This window comes from Prinia subflava, chromosome 8 (assembly GCF_021018805.1).
Source record: "Prinia subflava isolate CZ2003 ecotype Zambia chromosome 8, Cam_Psub_1.2, whole genome shotgun sequence".
Lineage (NCBI taxonomy): Eukaryota > Metazoa > Chordata > Aves > Passeriformes > Cisticolidae > Prinia > Prinia subflava.
Window position 1 is genome coordinate 17,250,536 of NC_086254.1, and position 21,821 is coordinate 17,272,356.

Sequence of the window (21,821 nt, forward strand, 5' to 3'; positions counted from 1 at the left end):
TTTCCTTGAGGAGGCGGATTTTATCTGTGTGCAGCTTGCTAGTAGAGTTTTACTAACTAACATGTAGAAATACTGTAGGCAAAAACATGGAAAACTCTGGAAATACTCTAAGACAGTTTCAGAAAGAACCTGGTATTTTTTCAACTGTGTTTTGTTTGTTTTCCTCCAGAAGTTATTTTTACCCAGTATAGCTATCAGATGGTGAGCTTTTGCATGCTACTCATTAGAGGAACATCAGCTTGGTTTTGCTTCCTTTATTTGTGCTCTTCCTCTTCCTTCTCCCTCCCCCTTCTCATCCTGCTGTTGTTTTATCTTTGTCGTGGTGTTGAATTGGAGTGGCAGGGGCAGGAACTGATCTCTGGTCCCTCGGGTGCAGAGTGAGTTGTGGGTGGGTGGCCGAGCCTTGGACAGGACCTGCTGCACAAACACCATTGATTTCCCTTCTGCTCATGTGTGCTCAGATCTTCTGAAGTGAAATCATTTGTATGAAGTGAAGTCTTCCACCTCCGCATGTTTAGGTGATTTTTATAGTTTTGCTTGTTAATAATGGGAAGGACCGAAGTAAATAATCACACAGGGAGAAGCTTCTTCCCACTTTCCTCTACCATTCAATGTGCAAACTTTTAAACAATTAAAAGCAGCCATGGGAAAGTGTTTCTACCTGGTCTTGAGAGATTTACATGTGTGTGACAAGTAAGTGTATGCCCTTCTTCCAGAGGGCACCAGTCTGTGCTGGTGTACAGGACTGAGAGGCCTTGAGTGGTGTGTTTGCTATTTGCAGTATCACCTTCAAAACACTGTTGGGCTGAGCAAGTCTGCTTGTCCTTCATCCTGTGAGCTCTCCCAAAAAGATGTCAGGTTGACATCCCTGTTCCAAGAGAGTCTACTTTCTGGAAACTCCGGCTTCTCCTCTGTGTCTTCCAGTAGGCTGAAAGGAAATCTTTTTCTAGGATGGCAGTCTCTGTATTTTTCCAGCATCCCTGGATACTTTTCCCTCGTGAGATGTCCTGCCTGTCAAGATGACCCAGGAACTGCCTGTGTGTGAGAGTAATGTTATTTTCTTCTCCCTTGCTGTGAATTGGTCCTGCAGTTGCAGGTCTGTAAATACCAGGGCTTATATTTCTCACTATTGTCTTGTGCATCCTGAAGGTGAAGGAAGAAGATCAAATAAATTATTGGAGAACTCAGGTAGTGAAGATGACATTGAGGGAGAGAACAGCAACTAGATGTTTTTGAATTTGTAAATACGTTTCCTGAATAGATAATTGCATGTGAATAAATATGCGGATAAGCTGGTGGGAAGAGTAACCGGAAAGGGGTGAACTTAGTAATAATGTGTTTGGAAATGCTTGTGTGAAAAAGGCTCCCAGTCTCCTAATGGAGAATTTAGAGAGAACAGAAGCTCATCTGAAGATTAAGACTGACTTGGTTGAGTGATTTAGAAGTCAAACACAATTTTGACACATTTATACCTGTGCTACAACTGCCAGTCAACATCCTTCTGAATCGAATGGATCATTGCACTTGGAGTGACTCGCTGTCAACTCTGGATGAGTGTGCAGCTGCTTTTTCTCCTTGAATGCACATATATTGCCCTTTCATGGCAGTTTGGATCAGATTTTATTTTATTATTAAAATAATAATTTTAAAAATTATTATTATTTTGCAAGTGAATGTGAGGAAAGGAATTTTAAATTTTATTTAATATACTTTTCACAAGAATTTGTTAGCATTATGTGTGTGTGGGAGTGGTTAAGGGGGTGGGTGCTGCTGGGACTGAGCTGTAAGGAATGTAGTCGTGTATTTGTTTCAGATGAAAACTGGCTGATATTACAAATGCATTTCTCTTACCTGCAAGGCTGACAGGCCTGAGATTGAATTGCAGTGCAAATCAGCATTATTTTTCTAGACACACTCATAGTAAAGATTATAGGGCACATTTTGCTCTAAGCAGCATCTTCTCAGTGGCTGTTTAGTGGATTTTCACATCTTTAATTATTAGCTGAGTATTGGAAGCTGATAATTCTTCATTTTCCTCCAAGTTCTTCTGAATTTGCCATACTGTTTATGTGTATTTGTAATAAGGGCTTTGGGACTTGGTGTCTTGTTGACTGCAGCCCTTAATAGAGAATTTTATATGGTTTCCCTTTTCCTAACAATTTGATACATTCCTTAAAAACTTTCTATGTGTATATATATGCATGTATTTATGGCCATAATTTATGTTCTGCAGTAGTCTGGAAAAATGTAGCAAGAGTACATTTAGAGAGGACTAAGTAGCATTTTCTTAGCTGATGGTGCGGAATGGAGTAAATTGCTCTTCAGTATTAGACGTTAATCTGTCTAATTGCTGCCTGAGTTTTCTACAGATGTTTTAGAGCAAGGTGATAAAATGTGCCCTGACAGAAATGATTTTATGCAAACAAATATAAGTGAGAGTTAAAGAGAAGGGGTGGTGTTAATAATACTGAAATTCATTCCTTATCTTCCTCTTTTAATTACTTCAGGGGTGTAGTTATGTTAAGTTTAAGATTTTTGGTATGGCCATGTCCTGAAGCCTGAGGTTTGGTCAGTTCCTTTTGTAGAAGATATATTAGAGCTGGGGAAGACTTGAAACAGGGTCATGTTTCAAACACGAGTATGACTTGGGTAGAAAAGGAGTGATAGAGTACAGAGGAGCTCTGTAGCAGAGAACGAGATGCATTTTAAAACCAGTTGTTGGAAAAGAGTGAATGAAGCATGGAATTCAAGTGGAATATAGGTACGTATCATGTTTGTCTCTCAGCATGATGCCTTTTAAATCCCTGCTGTAAGTGAGGTCGTGCCACTTTTCTTGTGTTCTTTAGTATCCGTGTTCATCATCTTGCCTTGGCTCCATTCCTGGGAGGTGTCGCTGAACTGAGGAGTTGCTTCAATCATATATTAAGGAGGGATTTGTTCATGGGTCTTGTGATCTCTAAAGGTTAACAGGTCAATTGAATGTATCACACAGCTGGGCAGTGGAGATTATGAATATTGCTCTAATAGCAAGGGCCCAAAAGCGAAGAGCAGAGATTTTCCTCCTTTGCTTTCTTTGTGTGTGTTTATAGAGCATAAAAGCTCTCTCTGGTAGCTGAGAAAATATGCCTTTTTTTTTTGGATTTGTGTTAAGACTATTCTGAAGTGGTTTCTGCAGTATCATTTGCATTATTTGGCTTAAAAAGCAATAAATTTTGGAAAATGGGTTATCCATGCTCAATTTAGATTTAAGATAATCCAATCTAGCTACAAGACTCTGAACATTTAACTGTTTTTCATGTTTCAGACTCATTCTTGCTAAAGAAACAAACCTTTTTGATACGGGTGTTGATACAGGCAGGCGATTGCTGTATTTACTGTAATGCATCTTGATGTCAGAAATGTTTTTCTGCAGAACTTGCCTGAGGAAATTTTAGGTCATTGTTTCTTAATAGACATTGTTGCAGAGTATAATAAAGGTGAATCGGGCATTTTGGCTATGTTAGCTACAGCAAAGGAGAGACTGGGCTGCTGTTCAAGGCTGAGACCAAAGAAGTGGGAATGCAACCAAAGGGGTTCCTTGAGCCGTGAATTCTTCCAGCTCTGGAGTAAGAGTTTGTGTTGAAGTGGGGCGTATATATATGTATGGATATTGGATATACGATGCAGTGAGTGCTGTGGAATGTGAAATTCTTCTCTACAAAGAAAATCTTTGCACCACTGGTAACACTTCTGTGCCAGTCCTCCTTCCAGACAGAGACTGTTAGACTAATGCAAGAGTTACTGGTGGTGCCACAGCAGAAGGGAGCAGGAAGTAAGCATAAGGCTTGGGTCATGCTACTCTCACCGACAAATCTGCTTAATGGCTTTATAGAGAGAACAAGTGTGAGTGAGCGTTGATTATTTCTTGACTGGTCTACAGTTCAAGTATTCTGATACTGTAGGCTTCAGAAGAAAGGAAAGCCAGTAATTTTTGTTGTTATTTTTTGTTTCCCGTGGTTGTGTACGCTCTTCAATGCGTACACAACCATTGTAGGATAGGATTTGGGATTTGCTTCACTGAATAATGACATAAATTATTGATGATTGCACATGCCAGCTGCAATTGTTTACGTTCCAAATGTAGGTGGAAAATACATTCCCTCTCTTTCCATCTCTAGGAGGCATTTAGATTTCCTTCATAGGACAGACTATAGATATGATTTTAAAAATCAGTTTGTTTTTGTAGTTTGTAACTTTATGGAGAAATGTCACCCCTCACTGCCAAAGTTTTATTGAAGCTAAATATGGGGGAGGGTGTAAAGGCTTTGTCTAAAACCTCAAAGCAATACTACAGTGTTCAGCTCTGCTGTGTTATCATTGACTTTGATACACACTTCTGATACTCCTTGACTCTATCCGTGAGTCAAGGACAGAGCATTTCCTTTCCCAGAATGAAAGAGTACAGTGTCCCCAGGCATTCTGGTGCTGGACAGACTCAGAAAAGCACTGGAACTGCAGCATCACCACTCCCCATCTTCACTTGGCTCTCTGTGAAACCAGGGAAAGGACCATGCAAAAAAGGAGGCAGGAGTGGTGTGTGATATGCTGAGCAGGGCAAAGCAAATTGCAGGCCTGTTTTTTCCAATGCTTATACCAGCCAGCTGAAGTGACTGAGGCACTTCTGAGGCAAAGGCAGCGCTCCTGAGGCCAAGATAATGTTTTGGTTTACAATTATAAGTTAAGAGGGTAGTTGGTATTCAAAACTGACTTCTTAAGCCATGGTAATGTAGTTTTCAGGAGTCATACTGAAAGTAACTCTGTCTTAGATTTAGGAAGTGCTCAGCTTACTCTGGGTCTCTCACTGTGAATGTTTTTTTCTCCTGCTCCTGTTTATCTCCTCAAGGCTTTGTGGACTTTGTTCTTTGTGATTTCCCTTTGTGGACACCTAACAGCTTGCTTTAAGGTTAGCTGGTGTCTCCTGTTGAAAAGAATCTCACTGGGCTTTCAGTTTTCACTTTCATCGGGCTGAGGAACTAGAGTTGTTTTTGCTAGAAATGTAACTCCGTTTATCTCCATTTTTGCTGCTGGTTGTGGGATGAAACTCTCCTGATTGTTGTTAGCTGAGGAGGACAGTATGAAGTGGAGCTTGTGTATACAACACTGAATTCTTATGAGGCCTGCTGTGTGCTGTAATTTCAAATGTACTCATATGATGGTTTCATTTATAACTCATAGTTTAAATGCACTGTCTGAAGTAGTCAGGCCTATGTTAAATATCACTTATATACATCATGAAAGATAAAAGGTGTATAAATAAGCCCTGTCCTTCAAGTAATTTTTCAACTGTGTGTTCCCTTGTTGGAAGGTTTGAAGAAGTGACTTAAAACAGAATATCCACTTCTGCCAAGTACCAGTTTTCCTGCATGGAACAGTTAGCCAGCTGTCAAATAAATGTGAGTCAGGCAAAATGCTCTCACTTCAATCCCCTTTTCTTTGCTGCATGTCACTCGGAATCTAAGATCTGCTCTGTAGTGTTAGCAGACTGTTAACAACACAAAAAAAGCCTATCTTTTCACTGTAAGTGTGGATTCACAGATGAAAAATCCTTTGTAAGGTATGTTCTGTCTGTCCTCTTGTTTTAATCCAAAGCCCAAGTTGTTTGTGTATATTAATCCTCAGCACTTCTGATTATGCTGAATACAAGAAATGTTTGAAAGAGAACTGCAACTATATAATGTGTTTGATTGACTTTTTATAAGGATATGTACCTCTTCCTAGGAAAGCTGTCAGTATGATGTTACAATTTTCATATAAAAGCAGGAGTCTGAGTTGTTAAAGCAGAGTGTGGATGTCATCTAGATTTAACACACAGGGTAGGTTTATTTTAAGGCACATGTGATAAGTAGAAAGATCTTAATTTAAAGCATGGTCAGTTTTCCGATTTTTTAAGGTTTTTTTTCATAATTCTGGTGAGGTCTGGATGCTTTCCCATAGTTATTTAGAGTGACGATCATGAAGAAGCTGTTGCCAACTTAAAATATGGTAGCGTGGATGCTTGTTTAATATTGTTGAAAATCAGCCAAGATGTATCTAATTCTGTACTGTAGTGTTATGTTTTATGGGTTTTTTTGTGGAATTCTTGATTTATCAGTGGTCTACGTTCCTGTGTAATGAGCTGTGTAAGTACAGTCATTATGTATGGTAACATATGATTCAAATCTTAGTTTTAATTAGAGAATGTGAGGTTAAGAAGACAAACTCTTTGTCAAGATGGAAACACGAGACTTGTTTTCCAGATTAGTCCCCAGTGAAATTAGGTTAGTCATAGTTACATGACAATAATTTAAAGAATGTTGGCATTTTCCTGATCTTTGATTTGTTACGTGAGAGACATCATTAAAACACACATTTTGCTTAAAAATGAATTCAAGCAAGTTAGAACTGGAATCAAGATTATTTTTAGTTAGGATAAATTTTTTTTCCAACATGTATATATGTGCAAGGAATTTAAACTGTGATTTGATTTGATTTTAGACTACCATTCAAGCTTACTCAGTTTATCAGATGAATACCAGGTGGTGCATCTGACAGCCAAAACTAGAAAAATAACCTCATTTAAAGATGGAAATCCCTATTCATGAGACCATTTCAGAGCCTTTGCTTTCCAGCAGGACTGGTTGAGCAGCATGTTCTGATCATTGGGGTAGTTTTGGTTTTCAAAGACAGATGGTCATTGTGTTTAATGTCTGGGTATTAATGTTCTGTTGATAAAAGTACAAGTAAGTTGCTAATTTCTCTGGGAAAATATAATTAAACTGTCAAGATCAGGATATGCGTGACCTATGCTATGTTTGGTCCAGAGGCTTCAGATTCAATTAGCTTTGCAAAATTACTGTGAATTTTTACCTGCTTGATTGGATTGAGGAGAAAAAAGTTCCTTTGTTTATTCTAGGATGAGTAGAAAACTAGTCTTATTTCAGCCTTTTATTTGGATATTTCTCGGTACTAATGTTCAATATTTTCAAATATAGGATGGGTGGTATTTGGCTCAAGATATCTCAAGAGACTTCGCAAACTTGTTGCTGTGAAATCAAACATTCTGGTATGATTTCAAACTGCGTAGTGAAGTTGGTGTGGATGGCAGCTTTTCAGGTTTCTGCCTCGCATCTTAAAGCTTTAAATCTTTTTTTCTTCATGGATTTTAGCCTGACAGGAAAATACTGCAGTTACAGTGTGTGTTGCTGTAGCCGAAAGTATTCATTCCTTATATAGGCAGTTTTCTGTATTAGGGCGACAGGAGGGTGCTTAATTCTGGCAGCTGAAAGTGTCAACAATATTGAGATTTTTATTTCATAAACCATACTTACCTGTTTCAGTAATTCCTGCATTAGGTACATTAGGTAAGAGCACTTCTCTTGGCCAATCATTCAACTGGCTTTGAGTTCATGCTTTTTTTTTTTTTTTTTTTTTTTTTGTGTGTGTGTGTGTGTATTCAAGCACTAGGATATTTAAAAATTGAGTTAATTTGCATGCCATATACTTGTGAGTTTAATAGAATATAAGAGAAGCTCTTTTTAAGAAATACTTGAACATGGAAGTAAAGGATGTTAGAGAGGTGGCAAATGTGCAGCTTTTTGCTGTTTTACACTTCAGTGGTTTTCAACATATTCTTCTCCAGAAGAACTCAGTGGTTATTACCTACCAGAGGTATATAACCAAGAAATCATTTGGGACTGCAGGTTGACTAGTTTGTGTCTGAGTTACTTAACTACCTCCTCTCCTGAGTGTATAGTTTTTAAGCATTTGCTTACTTGGCTTTGTGACATTATTACCAACTTGTACTTTTTAATAGCATTTCTTTGTTCTCTTGCTCTAGAAATTACATAATGTCTGTTCATTCTCAACTGTTTGAGCAGCTCTGTCCATGGTGGCTTCATTCAGAAATTGTCTGAAGCAGTGAAAAGGTCCCAAACACAGAGAAAACTGTTTAAAGTAGGATGATTTCTGTTATAATGATGGATGTGAACAAAGTGATGGACAAAGTGCACTGAAATAGTAAACATGCTATAATAAATTTATAGTTGAATTGATTCTGTTCAGGGCTTGTTCAGAAGAGAAGGAATCAGCAGTTGGTTGCAAAGTCAGTGAAAGAATCCATGGGCAAAGTGTGTTTTCCTGCTGTTCTGTGTCACAGGAGAGCCTTGTGACACTCTCAGTTAGTTTTCTTTCTGTTTGTGTTGTTCCTGATGTAAATTACCCAACTCTGTTGGCAAAAAGCATTGATTATATTATTGTCTTTATGGCGGATCTTGGGAATATTCCTATTCCATGTCATGTTTTACATTTGCAAGCCTGGATGGCAATTTGGAGTTAATATCTGGCAATTCCTAGCTGGATTTTACGGGCAGAAATCCCTCTTGGCAGCAGTTGGCTTCATGGGCAGAGGCAGAAGGAGTCTGAAGACTGCAGCAGTTGAGCAGTTAACAAGACAGTGCCCAGCCGGGACTGTGTTACCCAACACCCACCTTCTGCCTGGGAGGAAAACCAGCAGAACAAAGTGGTAACTGGTCAGTTACTGGTTTGGGAGGGGAGCGTTAAGATGTCAGACTGTTCCCTTCTCCCTGCCAAGTCTAACAGAACATGGGAAAACAATGCTGATATAATAAAAAGAAAAGGAGTATTTTTATAATGATATTTTTCCTTAAATATTATGACTTGCAGCCATGTCATAGTCCAGAGGTTTTAAACCTCCAAACTTATCATTATCTTCAGGAAACCTGACTGAATGTTGCTTCTGATTGAACCATGCCAGTTGGTGATTTGTGTGTTTAATCAAGAGGGAATGATTCTAAAAGTGATTCTCTGCCACCAAAGCTGTTTGTATATTAGTCTCTAAATGTATTTGTTGTGATACAACATGTCAGAATTTATAACTTTCATACTGTTTAATAGCAGAATTTACAAATATAATTAGAGGGTTAAAGGCATTTAAAGAATAAAAGCACTTTAATGACACTCAGTTTTTATTGACAGCCCACTAATATCTGCTGCATTCACATAAAGATTTCTAATGTAATCCTGTGAACAGATAAAAGCTCTGCTTTTTAAAAGCTCAGTGCAAAGCAGATTCGTTGGATGCGCTTGTGGAATGCAAATGGGGAGTTCCTGAGCAGATGATTGGTTGTAAGTGCTTGTCTGCTGCTCACACAGCAGAAGGCCATTCCTGCTCTTTGTTTTACAGGGTATCACATTAAGAGGTGTATTAAGAAGATAGATGGCAGCAAACTGGAACATTCATAAGGAGTTATTTTTAGTTATTCCATTAATGTTTTCCACTTCCCAAAAATTGTAACATTGCTGCTTTTCAAAGAAAAGCACTCACCTGAGGTGTTTGCAAGTACCCGGATTTTGATCGCTGAAAAGAATTGTGGAGAATGCTGAATAGATACTTTATGATCTGTTTTTACTTTTGTCTATTTAGGATCTAAGGAATAGAGGGGGTTTTAGCATCACAGAATCTCAGAATGGTTTAAGGTGAAATGGACCTTAAAGTTCATCCAGTTCCACATGCTACACCCTCCACTAGACAGGACAGGGACACCCTCCACCAGACCAGGATGCTCTGAGCCCCATCCAACCTGGCCTTGGACTTTTCCAGCCACAGCTGCTCTGGGCACCCTGTACCAGGGCCCCCGCACCCTCACAGGGAACCATTTCTGCCCAATATCTGATCTAACCCTGCCCTCCTTCAGCTTAAGGCCATTCTCCCTTTGTCCTGTCACTCTATGCCCTTATGAACACTCCCCATTTAGGGACTTAAATCATGTGAAGTAATATTGAATAAAAGTCTTGCTTGATCTGAACCTCTTTGGGTTTAGGCTCTGTGCTGGTCTTGTGCTCTATGTGATTGGACACTGAGAAGTTTATAGCCAGACAGTTTCTGCCAAAGGCTAAATGCTTGAGCATTCAGGTGATTTGGGGCACAGGCTGTTTGCAGAAGCCAGGAAGGGAGTTTGCGGAAGGAACATTCTCTTGCAGAGCAACAGAATGCAGGCGGTGGGGCAGAGCCCAGGACAGGGCTGTGTGGGAGCTGGGGTCTCTGGCAGAGGCTATGGGACATTTCTCCTGTCAAAGGGATCCCTGTTAGTGATGCAGGATGAGCTGCCTTTGGAGGTTTCTTTGCTTGGCTGAACAAAACCTCCCTGCTCCCATGGAAGGGCTGTGCTGGTTACTGGCTCTTGAGTTGTATTTCCAGAGAAATGAAAAATTAAAAGCAGGGAGATAGCTGGCAGCCCTGAGAAATAAAATAAGGTTTTTGATCAATTTGTGGAATGTCTTACAGTTTTACATAGAAAAATATTAATCTAAGACCATAGGAGAAGTCGCTGTTACAGTTCTGGGAGCACCATGAATCCCAAGTACAGCTGTCAATTATTTCTCAGTATCCTCTTGCAAGAGGACAAAAAACCTGACTGATGCAGTTTAACACTTACTCTACTTTGCTTTAAATTTACAAATACAAAAGGGCCTCCATTTACTTTGAGTCTGTTTGTTTGTTTGTTGGATGACAAATGAGATTTGTCCGTATTTCCTTCTGCTTGCTGGTTCTCACATGAGATTTCTGAAACAATAGATTGGTGAAGGCTATAATACAGTATCGTCAGCACAAATAAAACACAGGCTGGGAGTAAAATAGCTACTCTCGTCTTTTCCAGTAAGTGGCAAGATATATTTCTTGTGGCTTTTCATTGATGAACTTTATGTACCTGATGACAGAGTGAAGGGCCAAGTACTGCACCCTTGATTTAGTGCTGGATCCCTCTTGGGAGTTACATTTATCTAAGGATTGAGTTTAAAAAAAAACGCAGTGGGGAGGTTGTAGGATTTTAGCAGGAGAACATGATAGAATGAAGGGAAATATACTTGTTAAATTGTGTACTGTATGATGTGTGTCAAAGGGCAGTGTATCTGCTTTTCTTCTCCTCCCATTTGAAAAGTGGTGAGAAGGAAGAGTCAAGTGACCAAAGTTAGTGTTGATTAACAGCGATTTAAAAGCAGGAACATACACTTTTTAAATGTAAGGATGAAGAGTGTGGTCTGCCTGATGCTTACACAGTAATGCTCTGGAAAAGTTCTGGGTTTGTTCTTGGAATGGGATTATTGTAGCTCTGTGGGTGCATCTGGACAAGGTGGGGCATAGAGGGTGCTGAGAAGATGCTACTAAATTCTGTTGTGTTTCTTTACATCTTTCAGGACTTGCAGTGAATGGAGGAGGACATTTTTTGCTAGAGATTTAACTTGTCAAAAGATACCAAGGTAGGAGAATTTTTTTCTTCCTACAATCCCATGTGTTCTTTGTGTGATTGAATTGTTTAAATAGAGTTACAATTATCTTCTGTTGTTTCGTTGTTAATGTGTGATCACCTGAAATTGGAACAAGGGCACTGTCTTTCTATAACAGTTTTACCAATTCTTAACCTGATTGAATTAGAGAAAAAGATGTAAGAGCTTTCACATATTAGTGTTTGATCATTCTCTTTTCCTATTGGAGATAGGAAAGGAAAAAAAATGAATGTAATAAAACAATATGTGAGCTTTTATGTTATTTCTTGAGTTCACTCTAACCGCTAACTAAAATATTGATTCTTTTTTGTAAATGGAATGTGTAATAGTGACACTGCATTCTGTAAAAATGTACTTTGATATTTTAATTTTTCAAGGTTGTTTTTTTTAAAATATAAAATCCAAAATATTCCATGTTCTGAGAAAATCTCCAGTGCTTGCCAATGGATTGCCAATCTCCAGTTTCATATTAAGTATTATTGCAACTTGAGCAGGCTTACAGCAGCTCCTTAGTTGAGTCTGTATTTTAAGATGTATTTTTGATTATTTAAAAATAAATAATTACAGTTTCCTTTAATCTCTTGGAATAGATGAGTGCTATAACATTTTCTGACTTTATACATTGCCCATTTTTTGTTGTCATTTTCTGTTGTACCAATTAATCTTCAAAAGTAATTTCAGATTGATGGGAGCCTCAAGCAGAATGTCCCATATGGGGCTGGTGTGATTTTGACTGACAAGTTTTTGGATGCTCCATGTCACAGCCAGAAGCTGAAATGCAAGAGGATCTCTGCATTTCAGTCTTGTGGTGGTTTGGGGCAGAATCATTCTGGTGGATTCTGGCATGGTGAGGTTTGTTGATTCAGCACAGGAAGGATGTGGAACTGTTGTAGTGAGTCCAGAGGAAGCACCAAAATGATCATAGGCATGGAACAGCTCTGCTGTGAGGAAAGGCTGGGAGAGTTGGGGTTGTTCAGAAAACAGAGGACCTTATAGCACCCTTTCAACACCTGAAGGAAGCCTGCAAGAAAGATGGAGAGAGACTGTTTACAAGGGCTTGGAGAGACAGGACCAGGAGGGATGGCTTCAGTGACAGAGAGTAGGTTTGATTAGATATGAGTAAGAGATTGTTCCCTGTGAGGGTGGGGAGGCCCTGGCACAGGTACCCAGAGCAGCTGTGGCTGCCCCTAGACCGCTGCAAGTGTTCAAGGCCAGGCTGGATGAGGCTTGGAGTGACCTGTGATAGTGGAAGGTGTCCCTGCCCCATGGCAGGGAGCGCGTCCAGGTGAACTTTAAGGTCCATTCCAGTCTTGGCCATTCTATGATTCCAGCTGTAGGAGGTGCCCTAAAATTTCTTTCAAAACAGTTTAGTAAGACTCAGCTTGTGCAGAACTGTGCCACATTTTATTTCGAGCTTAAATACCTGTTCACATGGTTGTTGATGGAGGCAACTACTAGTAATATTTAAAACCAAAGCAATGATTTTAATTGCTATGAGCAACACAAAAGACACTAAAAGCACCACAGGTGAATTGATGAAAGTGAGGTGATGGCATTTCTAACTTCTGGTTGGTTACCATTTTTCTCCAAGGCTGGATAATTATGACATTGTATATAGAGAATGGAAGTGTCCTTTGGGAATTTAGTCTGTATCATTAATCTCGAATTAGAAATCAGGTTATGCAAAATGACAAAGCCTGGTTCAAAATTAAATTTCCTGAATTTCAAGGTCATCACATATTCATGTTGAGGAGAGAACTGCCTTTTGGCTTTCTCCTAGTGAGTGATTCCATTCTTCCTGCAGTGTTTCTGATCTCAGTTCAAATAGGTATTGAATGTCAGCACTTAAATAAAAAGTATGGCTGGAGAAATCTTTTTCCTAGAAAAGTAAATGCAAATGTTGACTGAAAATTTATGGTTACAAAGTCTGTTAGTTGGTATTCTGTGGCTGGCAGGGTTATCTAATGAGGACTGTTATTGTTTGAGAGTAGTGAGTTTCTCTGGATTCAGAGTGAGTCATAAGCTGTTTGTCAGTGCAGTCTTTCTCTGAGAGTAGCCGCGCTTTTATTCTCCTTTGTCCTTACTTGAAGTGTGACCGTGTTCCAGAGGAAAGGAGAAACAATCTCCTGTTAGCAGAGAATGGGAAGCTTGAGCCTGGGATTGAGCATTGCACCTTCCTGGTGGTGTCCTTTTGCCTCACAGCTCCAGGTACAAACAGCTTCACCCTCTGGAAGTGCTATTATCCAAGCACAGCACCAGAATGAGCTGTTCCTCTGTTAAGTTGGGTGGTTTTCCATAATAATACAATGCTTGTATCCTTCCTCCCAGGCTGTAACTGCATAAAAATTACCTCTGAACATAAATGCCACAGACTTTGAGTGAACATAATCACCAGAGACTCATCAAGAAATTTGTCTGGCCACGTTCACCTTAGGGCTGTTGTTGGGAACTTCACAAACAACGAAGTACTACTTTGTTAGGCTCTCAGAATTGCTTTTTAACTGGAGCATTAACAGCTGCTCCATTTGATAAAAGAAAAGCAGGGATTGAGGCCAGCCTCCCGCTTCCTCGTGAAATGTTATGTTGACCTGCTGCACACATTTTTCCAGTGGGAATACTGTTAGGTGTTTTATGGGTGTATTTTTATGTATTTCCATCCTAGATAGTTGGAGAAGCAAAGATGGTGGGTTTATATCAGGAGGACAGGAGAGAGCACAAGTGCAGGGGCTCTAGGATTATGGGAGTCAGTGCAGGATCTGTAGGAAAGGCAGTCCAGAAATCTCCCAAGTATTTTGTTTAAGAGTGGATTGGCAGATTGGCCTTCGTGTCAGGCCCCCCAGGATAGTTATTAGTGGTCAGGCTTTTGTGAGGAAACATAACATCAAACAATTAATTTTGCTGTTCTAAAGCCTATTAGAGAACTCTGTTTAATAGACTCTTAATTGCTTAAAGACTTCTACTTGGTAGGGTTTTAGTGCTTTTAATACCTTTGTTGTTTTCCTATTTCCAAATAATCCTAGAAGTTCTTGGCAAGCTTGCTAGGTCTCAACAGTGCTGTTTTCATTCCTAAAGTTCCTGGATATATTTAATCTCTAAACTTAATCTCTAAATTCTGCTCCTGTGTGTTTAAATGTGCACTGACCAAGCTTAGGAATATACATTTCCTTTGACTTCAGCGCTGTTGTAATCAGTTATTCCCAGCCCTCTGGTGAGTCAGAGATTTCTGGGAGGCAGAGTTTGATGGATTTGATCCTTATGGAGTTCATGGAGCTTCTGCCACTTCCTGACAGTTCTTATTGGTGACTGCGGCCATCCCAGTCCCCCTGTGAGCATCTAAGTACAGCTTAAGCCTTCTTTAGTCCTCCTCATCAGGCTGTCTCTCAAAACATCCTCTGGAATTTCAGGACAATTTAAAATAAGAGTTCACGTTAAACTTCGAATAATTAATTTGAGGAGCTGGAGAAGTTTCAGTCTGGAAGTAGTTACAGGCAAATGTGGAACACATCTGTGTGCAGTACCCATTGTAGGTGGAGTAAATGCTTGAAAGTCAAACCCTGTTGTGTGTTGTGTGTCTTGTGTTCATTTTTCAGTTTATTTCATTGTGTGATAATTAGTTTTATCAATCCGTCACTTGAGTAAAACAAGTCTGTAACCTTCCTGAAGCTTGAATGCTCTTTGAAAATGGTTCACTAATTTCTGAAAAGTTAGAGGGATTTTTTGTTCACAGAATGTTCATTTAGGCTTTACATGTCATTAAATCCTGAAAACTAATATTCAGAAAGGATCCTTTTTCTGGCATATAAGATATTCGTTACATGCTCTTCTTAATTTCTACTGGAGTGAGTTCAGCTTCCCTCATGAAAACAGCTAATCTTGTGCTACCAGAACCTTTGAAGTAGAATATTTTTGGAGTACCAATCTTTTCTTTTACTTTGCACAAATGAGTATATTTTCCATCAAAGGACTTTTGGGATTTTTTTTTTGAAAATGACCCTTTAAAAACAATTTTCTTTCCATTGTCCCTTTGGGGAATTCAGAGGAGGTGTATTGAAGGGATGTGATGTATCAGGATCTTCTGTGATGGAAACATGCTGATAAATCAAGGAATAAGCAGTGAGAGTCTCATTGAAAAATGTGCTTCAATTGAAATTTGCAAATACTTCTACTTTATAACATTACAATTATTTATAAACATTATTATTAATTATAATATGTTTAATCTATTAACATAATGTATTGAGAATTTTTGACTCCATAGTGTTCATAGACTTCTGCTGAATATTGAGAAGGTTCTGGAAGTAAATTCTGTCTTAATTTGCTACTGCCTGACCCGGAGAGTGAGGTAATGGGATCTTATGAGCTGGCACAGGCTTGTACTTCCTTTTTCAACTACAAATTCATACCCAAAGAGGCAGCTGACAGAACGGTCGAACCACCTCCAATCTGGCAAGATGATCTTTTTCTTTTTTCATTTTTGGGGGGGTTGTCTTTTTCACCCATTCAGTGAAAGCTCTGCAGTGGCCCCGCTCTGGCTGTGCTGCTGAAACCTCTGAGCAGCACTGTGCTGCACAGGAGGCCTGACTGCTGCATAGGGCTGTCTCCTGGCTGAGATTGGATACATGGATAAAGAACTTTGTTTCTTTTAAAGTGTTTGTTTCTAAGACCTGAAATGTTTACAGTGATTTTGTTTCCTATAACCAGTTTTTGCAATGCTTGTCCCTCTACATAGGTGTTTTCACTGCAGAGGTGAGGAAGAAGCTGAATGCTTGAAGGGGAAATCAAATTCTTAAGAGATGTGCATTGCACATATGACTTATGGATGCATTCCCTTCCTCCTTTTGTAGTTAGAAATTTGTCTTATTGGAAAAAACACAGAATTCTAACCTTAAGATATACATGTAATAGTTTCTCACTCTGACGTGCATGAAATGATGTGCCAGCAATGTTTGTACGACTCACTGGACATCAAACACTCTTTTGAACAAGAGCTTAGCTTTGCTAATCAGCTTTATATAAAATAATAAATTTTTTTTGTGTGGTGAACAGAGAGGAGGAGAATACAGGGATCTGGTTGTTTTACTGGTGGTATATAGGCAAAAAATTTTGCTTTGATCTTGTAATTCTGTGTCTGACAGACAATATCTTTATAAAAAGAAGCAAAACTGACTTCTGTGGGCTGTAATAATGTGTAGCCACCCAAAACATGAGGTAGTGTTTGCAGCTTGTCTACAAACTCTGTCTTAAAATTAAGAAAACACTGAAATAGGCCTTAGTCATCCCAAAGGATTTAATGAGATGTCACTGACTTGTTCAAGCTTATCATTTGGTATAAGTTTGTGGCTTGCAGAGCTCAGTCTGCTGCTACTCCCTCCACTTTGTGGTTTTTCCTCATCGTATTTGTACAATTGCTTTCTCATGCTCCTGAAACTTCTTATTTTGTGTGTTTAATTGAAATTTAGATTTGTTAGAAGATCAGACAACATGTGGCAGAGCATCTAGACATAAACCAGGAGATTCTTGAGCTGTTTTTTCTAAAAATGCCACATAAAGATTTTTAGATATACCTTTTTTGTTCATCTGCTGATACTGTTTGGAGCCTTATGTTCATACAATGTCTTCATTTTGTTTGGTAAACTTATAAATGACAAGGTAAAGGACTAAGCAAGTGTAATAACTCTTGGTTGCCCAAATTGTTGCTGGCATCCTGTGTCAGTGGGGGTGTGAAGGATCCTCATCACATTCCTGCAGCTTTTGCTTCTGAAAGAGCTGCTGCTGATCCTGGAGAAAGGCATTAACGTGGGCTGTGAGGTGCATTAAGGGGTCCATGGGGTAGGATGAAAAATTGTCTGATCCAGCTCTTCCTAATACTGTAATTCTGTTTGCTGTTTAATGCTTCGAATTCCATGAACTAATATGACCAACAGGATTTTTAATTTGGAGTGCTTACTCTTAAATATTACTTCTGGCTTAGTGGTGTTGGCTGAACAGAGGAGGAGCTGTGACCATGTTTGCTCAAAGCCACAAAGAGATGCAGTTGTGCATGAAAATGAAAAGCAGCAGCTGATTTTGGTCACCTGTGTTGTGAACACCCTAACTAATCAGGATATAAGTCTAATGAGTGCTTACACTTAGAATACGTTAATATTGTGTGTAAGCTACAATGAGAAACCATGTCAGGAATTGCAGCCTAAGTAGAGCCACGGAATCACTGAGGGGTTTGGGTTGAAGGGATCTTAAAGACCATCTAGTTCCAACCCCCTGCCATGGGCAGAGTCATCTTCCAGTAGTCTAGCAGTCCCCTGAGAGCTTGGAATTAGTCCTTGGGATGTCCCTTGGCTGGTAACCCCAGGTCTTTATGCAAGACATCAGTTCTCTCTGCTCTGGGCTTCTTAGGAGCAAATTCCTGGAAGCCCTGTCTGTAACCCTCTGCAGAGCCTTAATTTAGCCCTCATAGCTGCACAGCAGTTCCTGGCCCTGTTTGCCATGTGCAAGATACAGGTAAATACAGTTATTAGCAAACTATCAGGCTCACCTTTGGCATGGCCTAGGCCCAGGCTAGGTGACTTCTTTGACGGAATTTGGTTGAATTGAGTTGTAGCTCAGCACTGGTAGCATAGCTCTGCTCAGTTCTCTCTGAAGTGCAAGCCAGCATGAGGAAAGTCCCTAAAAATTGTCTGTGTACCCAGGTGGAATTTTTTTTTGATAGTTGTGTAAGAGTGGGATGCTCTAAAGGGGACCTAAGTCTCGTTTGGAATGAGCCTGAACACCAGCTCCTTGTGTTTTGGTGGCAGAAAGGTGCCAGGGGACGCTGAAGTGATTCATAAATGCAAAGGAAATAATAATTCCACAATTTAATACTTATCCATGCATGAACACAGACTCACAAATCTCTTTGTGGAATCTGGTAAGTGAATGGAAACTTGTGTCAGGAAATGCTGCAGTTGCTGTCATCCCTTTTTTGCTTACTGGGCCTTGGGATGCGTGTACTCTGATTTGCTGCTCAGGAATGCTAGTGTCTCTCAGTAAGTGAGTAAATCATACTAAAAGGACTTCCAGTGGCTTTAAATATATGTGTGAAGCTCTTTGAACTTGGCATTATTGTATTATTAGACTTGAAAATATCAGACAAATGTGAAGAAACGCAAGATGGCATTTAGTGGGCATCCTCCAAGAGGAACCAAATATTGTTACAGGAAAAAAAAATTATTTATTTTTACAAGATGAAAGTGCTACCTTGTAAATATGGAATATCATGTGTACAATAGAGAAAAAATTGTGGTTTATTGTATGTCCTGATCAAAGACTCTTTACAATCATTTTGGTCTGGTTTGAACTGCTTTCGTTGTAGGTGTTTTGATGCTTTACATGTTTTAATCAGTGGCTGTTCCTCAGCAGAGGCTGTCAGTGTGCCTGGTGATCCCAGACAGTCTTTTATCTTCAGCAATACTCAGACAACCTTTTTTTTTCCCCCGAGACATATACAGCAAGGAAAATATAGGGATAATGTTTCTATTTGATTTTTTTCATCAGTTACTCTGGGTTTGAGTGACTTGTCTCCTCATGACAATTTATTCAACTTGCAGGAGAATTTGACAGTCAACCAGCTCAGGAGTCGTGGTTGGTGTCAGCAGGATTGATTTTCTGAGCAACAGGAAGGGCAACAGCTCCTTCTGAGGGGTTTGGCTTCAATAGTGATGGGAAATGGGGGCAGTTTGCTAAATGCTATGTCTTTCCCACTACTGTGATGATAAATTATTTGGCAAAGTAGGTTGGCTCTACCAGCAGCACTGGAATTGTGTTGTCCTGTAAATAAAGCCTGGATAACTGAAAGCAAACTGAATGGTAGGCTTTATGTGAATGTTGTTGTTAGGAATTGTATTGGCAAAATAGTTTTTCATCATTTTAATCTCAGTTATAGTACTTCTTTACCTCTTCTCCATAATGGCTTCCCGTTGTCCAAATTGGAGTGCTGATTTTGTGTGTCTGCTGTTCTGCTTTCTGTAGTGTTTGCAACAAACCAGGTGGAGCAGGATCGCCATGTTTCGAAACAGTCTCAAGATGCTTCTCACGGGAGGGAAGTCAAACCGCAAGAACAGGTCCAGCGGTAAGTAACAGTCACCTCCTCGTGCGTGTGGGACACTAGCACCTTTCAAATCATTTCTTTCATGTGTGTTTTGGTCTTAGCAGGACTTTCTTCTTGGTAATGAACAGATGTACTCAGTTGATGATTGTGTACACTCCAAACATCATTATACTTCATTTTAATATTGTGCTTTTCTTTTAATTTGAAACTATATGTATATTTATTTTAAAAGGTATATAAAGCATCATCTGGTTTTATTGAAGAGATAAGATGCAGGGAAAACCAAATAAGAGTTCTACATAATCTTGCAGTAAACAAGCACCAAGGTTCACGTTTCATTTATGGAAAGTAAGAAAATTTTCTTTCCGCTGAGATGTCTGTCAAAACTTGTGGCAGTGAAACCTGTGTAATTACAGCCAAAACTTGTGAGAGCAGCAGCAGTTTCTTTTAAGCTTTTATTTTTAAACAGGAGGGAGAAAGGAATGGGAATAGTTGAATTCAAAGGAGAAATTGCCCAAATTTAGTCATTATTTATATCAATTTTGTTTTTCCACCATCTCAGGAAAGGAGTTCACAGTTATTAGTATTGGTTCACATGGCTTGACCTATTTCATCCATGACAGAGATTGAGGGAGATTGTAATTGTAAAACAGAGCATTACAAAAATATTGATAGGCTTTAAAAGCATTTTTATTTAACTTCCGTAGTTTTTCCAAAAACTTGAGTGTTGGCAGGATACCAGCTTTTAATTGTATCTTTCATTTTGAATTCTAAAGCCGTCTGGCAGCATGTCTTAAATATTTTGGGATACAGTGTCTATTTGTGCTCGTGCATCTTAATTGTGTTAATGTGGATATTTATCTTATGGATGTTCATATGGATTTTCCTTGAGAAACCAGAGAGGAGGGTGAGGAGGTACAAAAATGGGCTGTTTTCCCTTGGGTTAAGGAAGTTTTTATGTGTTTCTCATGCTGCCAGAATTTGGCCATTGTTAATATCATTCTGCCCACGTTGTATTTGGGGAAGGAGGGTTGTGGGGCCTTGCTGTGGGGCAGCACTGATGCCTTGGGCTTGGACATCAGTGGTCTCTTATTCCAGTGTGGAGTGACAGTCATGGGGTGCTGGTCAATCCTGAGGGCGCCTGTCCTGGAAAGTTCAAGCATGCATTGTGGTGTTGTAGTTGGTGTGGGTCTCAAAGCAGGTAAAAGCCTGTTTTGCAAAGGCACCCTACAAATTCAGGCCTGAGGTGGTGGTGCCTCTTCTTTTGGTGGCTGTTTGTTGCTTTTAGGGAGATTTCAGTCCCATAGGAACGCCTCAGTCGCTTGTAGCAGGAGTGCTTTGTGTGAGGGAGGTACCTGCATGAAACGACAGGTTTGGGGAAGACACGTGAGCAGATGGCTCCATCCTCTTGTGATTTGTGCCACATTTACTGTTTGAAAGTACAAGCCCTTTGATGATACTTTTAGAAAACTGTACATAGACAAATCACCTTAAGTTGTGATTTCTGTACAAAGCCCTCTCGTTGTCAGATGCGCTGCTAACAGGCCATAGTATTCCTTTTGGCTTATCTCCCAGAAGCAATATTAAGGATTTTGTACATGCCAAGCTCTGCAAATAGGTGTTTCTTCCTTTGTGAATGAAAAATGTCAGTTCTGAAGTACTGAGATTCGACAAAGTGATTTTGGGCAAAGCAGAACAAGAGATGGGTTTTCTTATTCATATATTGAAAACTAATATGACAGAATTGAATTGATGAGGTTATCTCTAATGGCTAGTGACTTTACTGTATGTTTAATTTACTGTGATTCTGCCCTTGAAATAAGTTGCTTTACTGAGAAGTTGTTTGGTCTTCTTGAGGGCAGGAGAGGGAATGGGAAAATGGGATGATCAGGTTTGTTATATTGTTTGTGACTAAGTGGCAAACATCCCTGCACTGCATAATAATTTTTTACATAGTTGTTAATCTTCCCAACTCTTATATGTGACATTAGATGAATTCATTGCTGCCTAGATTTTTTTTCAAGATAAATGTATTTAAGTCTGTATTTCTTTGCAACACAGTAAGGAAAAAAAGCAGTAAATCTTCTGTGTATGTTTCCATGTTGCATGCAGTACTGTAAGCCCAAAACTTGCTGTATTTATTTGCTTTGCAGTTCTGGCAAACTACAAATCTGATACTGTAAAAGCAGATTAAAAAGGACAGAATTGCCTTCCTAATTTTCCTCCTTTAGAAACTGCTGAGCAACTTCTCTGAGAACTGTGGTTAACATTTATTTTACCTTAGCCAGGGTGAATTTTCGCCTTTGCTGCTTGATGGTGTTACGATTCAGCAACACACAAAATATTTATAAAAAAAGAATACAGTTACATGCATCTGAATGTACAGTTACGTACAGTAGTGCCAGTTAAAATAAAT

The 21,821-nt window shown here is 39.4% G+C and overlaps 1 protein-coding gene across 9 annotated transcripts in view; it reads left to right on the forward strand.

The window, feature by feature from the left end:
• TANC2 (tetratricopeptide repeat, ankyrin repeat and coiled-coil containing 2) overlaps positions 1 to 21,821 on the forward strand; it is a 151,485-nt gene that overhangs the window by 13,241 nt on the left and 116,423 nt on the right. For all 9 annotated transcript variants that reach the window (XM_063403620.1, XM_063403621.1, XM_063403623.1 and 6 more), the window contains exons 2-3: positions 11,233 to 11,295; positions 19,327 to 19,426. In XM_063403620.1, the coding sequence (XP_063259690.1) occupies positions 19,360 to 19,426 (67 nt within the window). In that variant the 5' untranslated portion in view covers positions 11,233 to 11,295; positions 19,327 to 19,359. The remainder of the gene's footprint in view (positions 1 to 11,232; positions 11,296 to 19,326; positions 19,427 to 21,821) is intronic.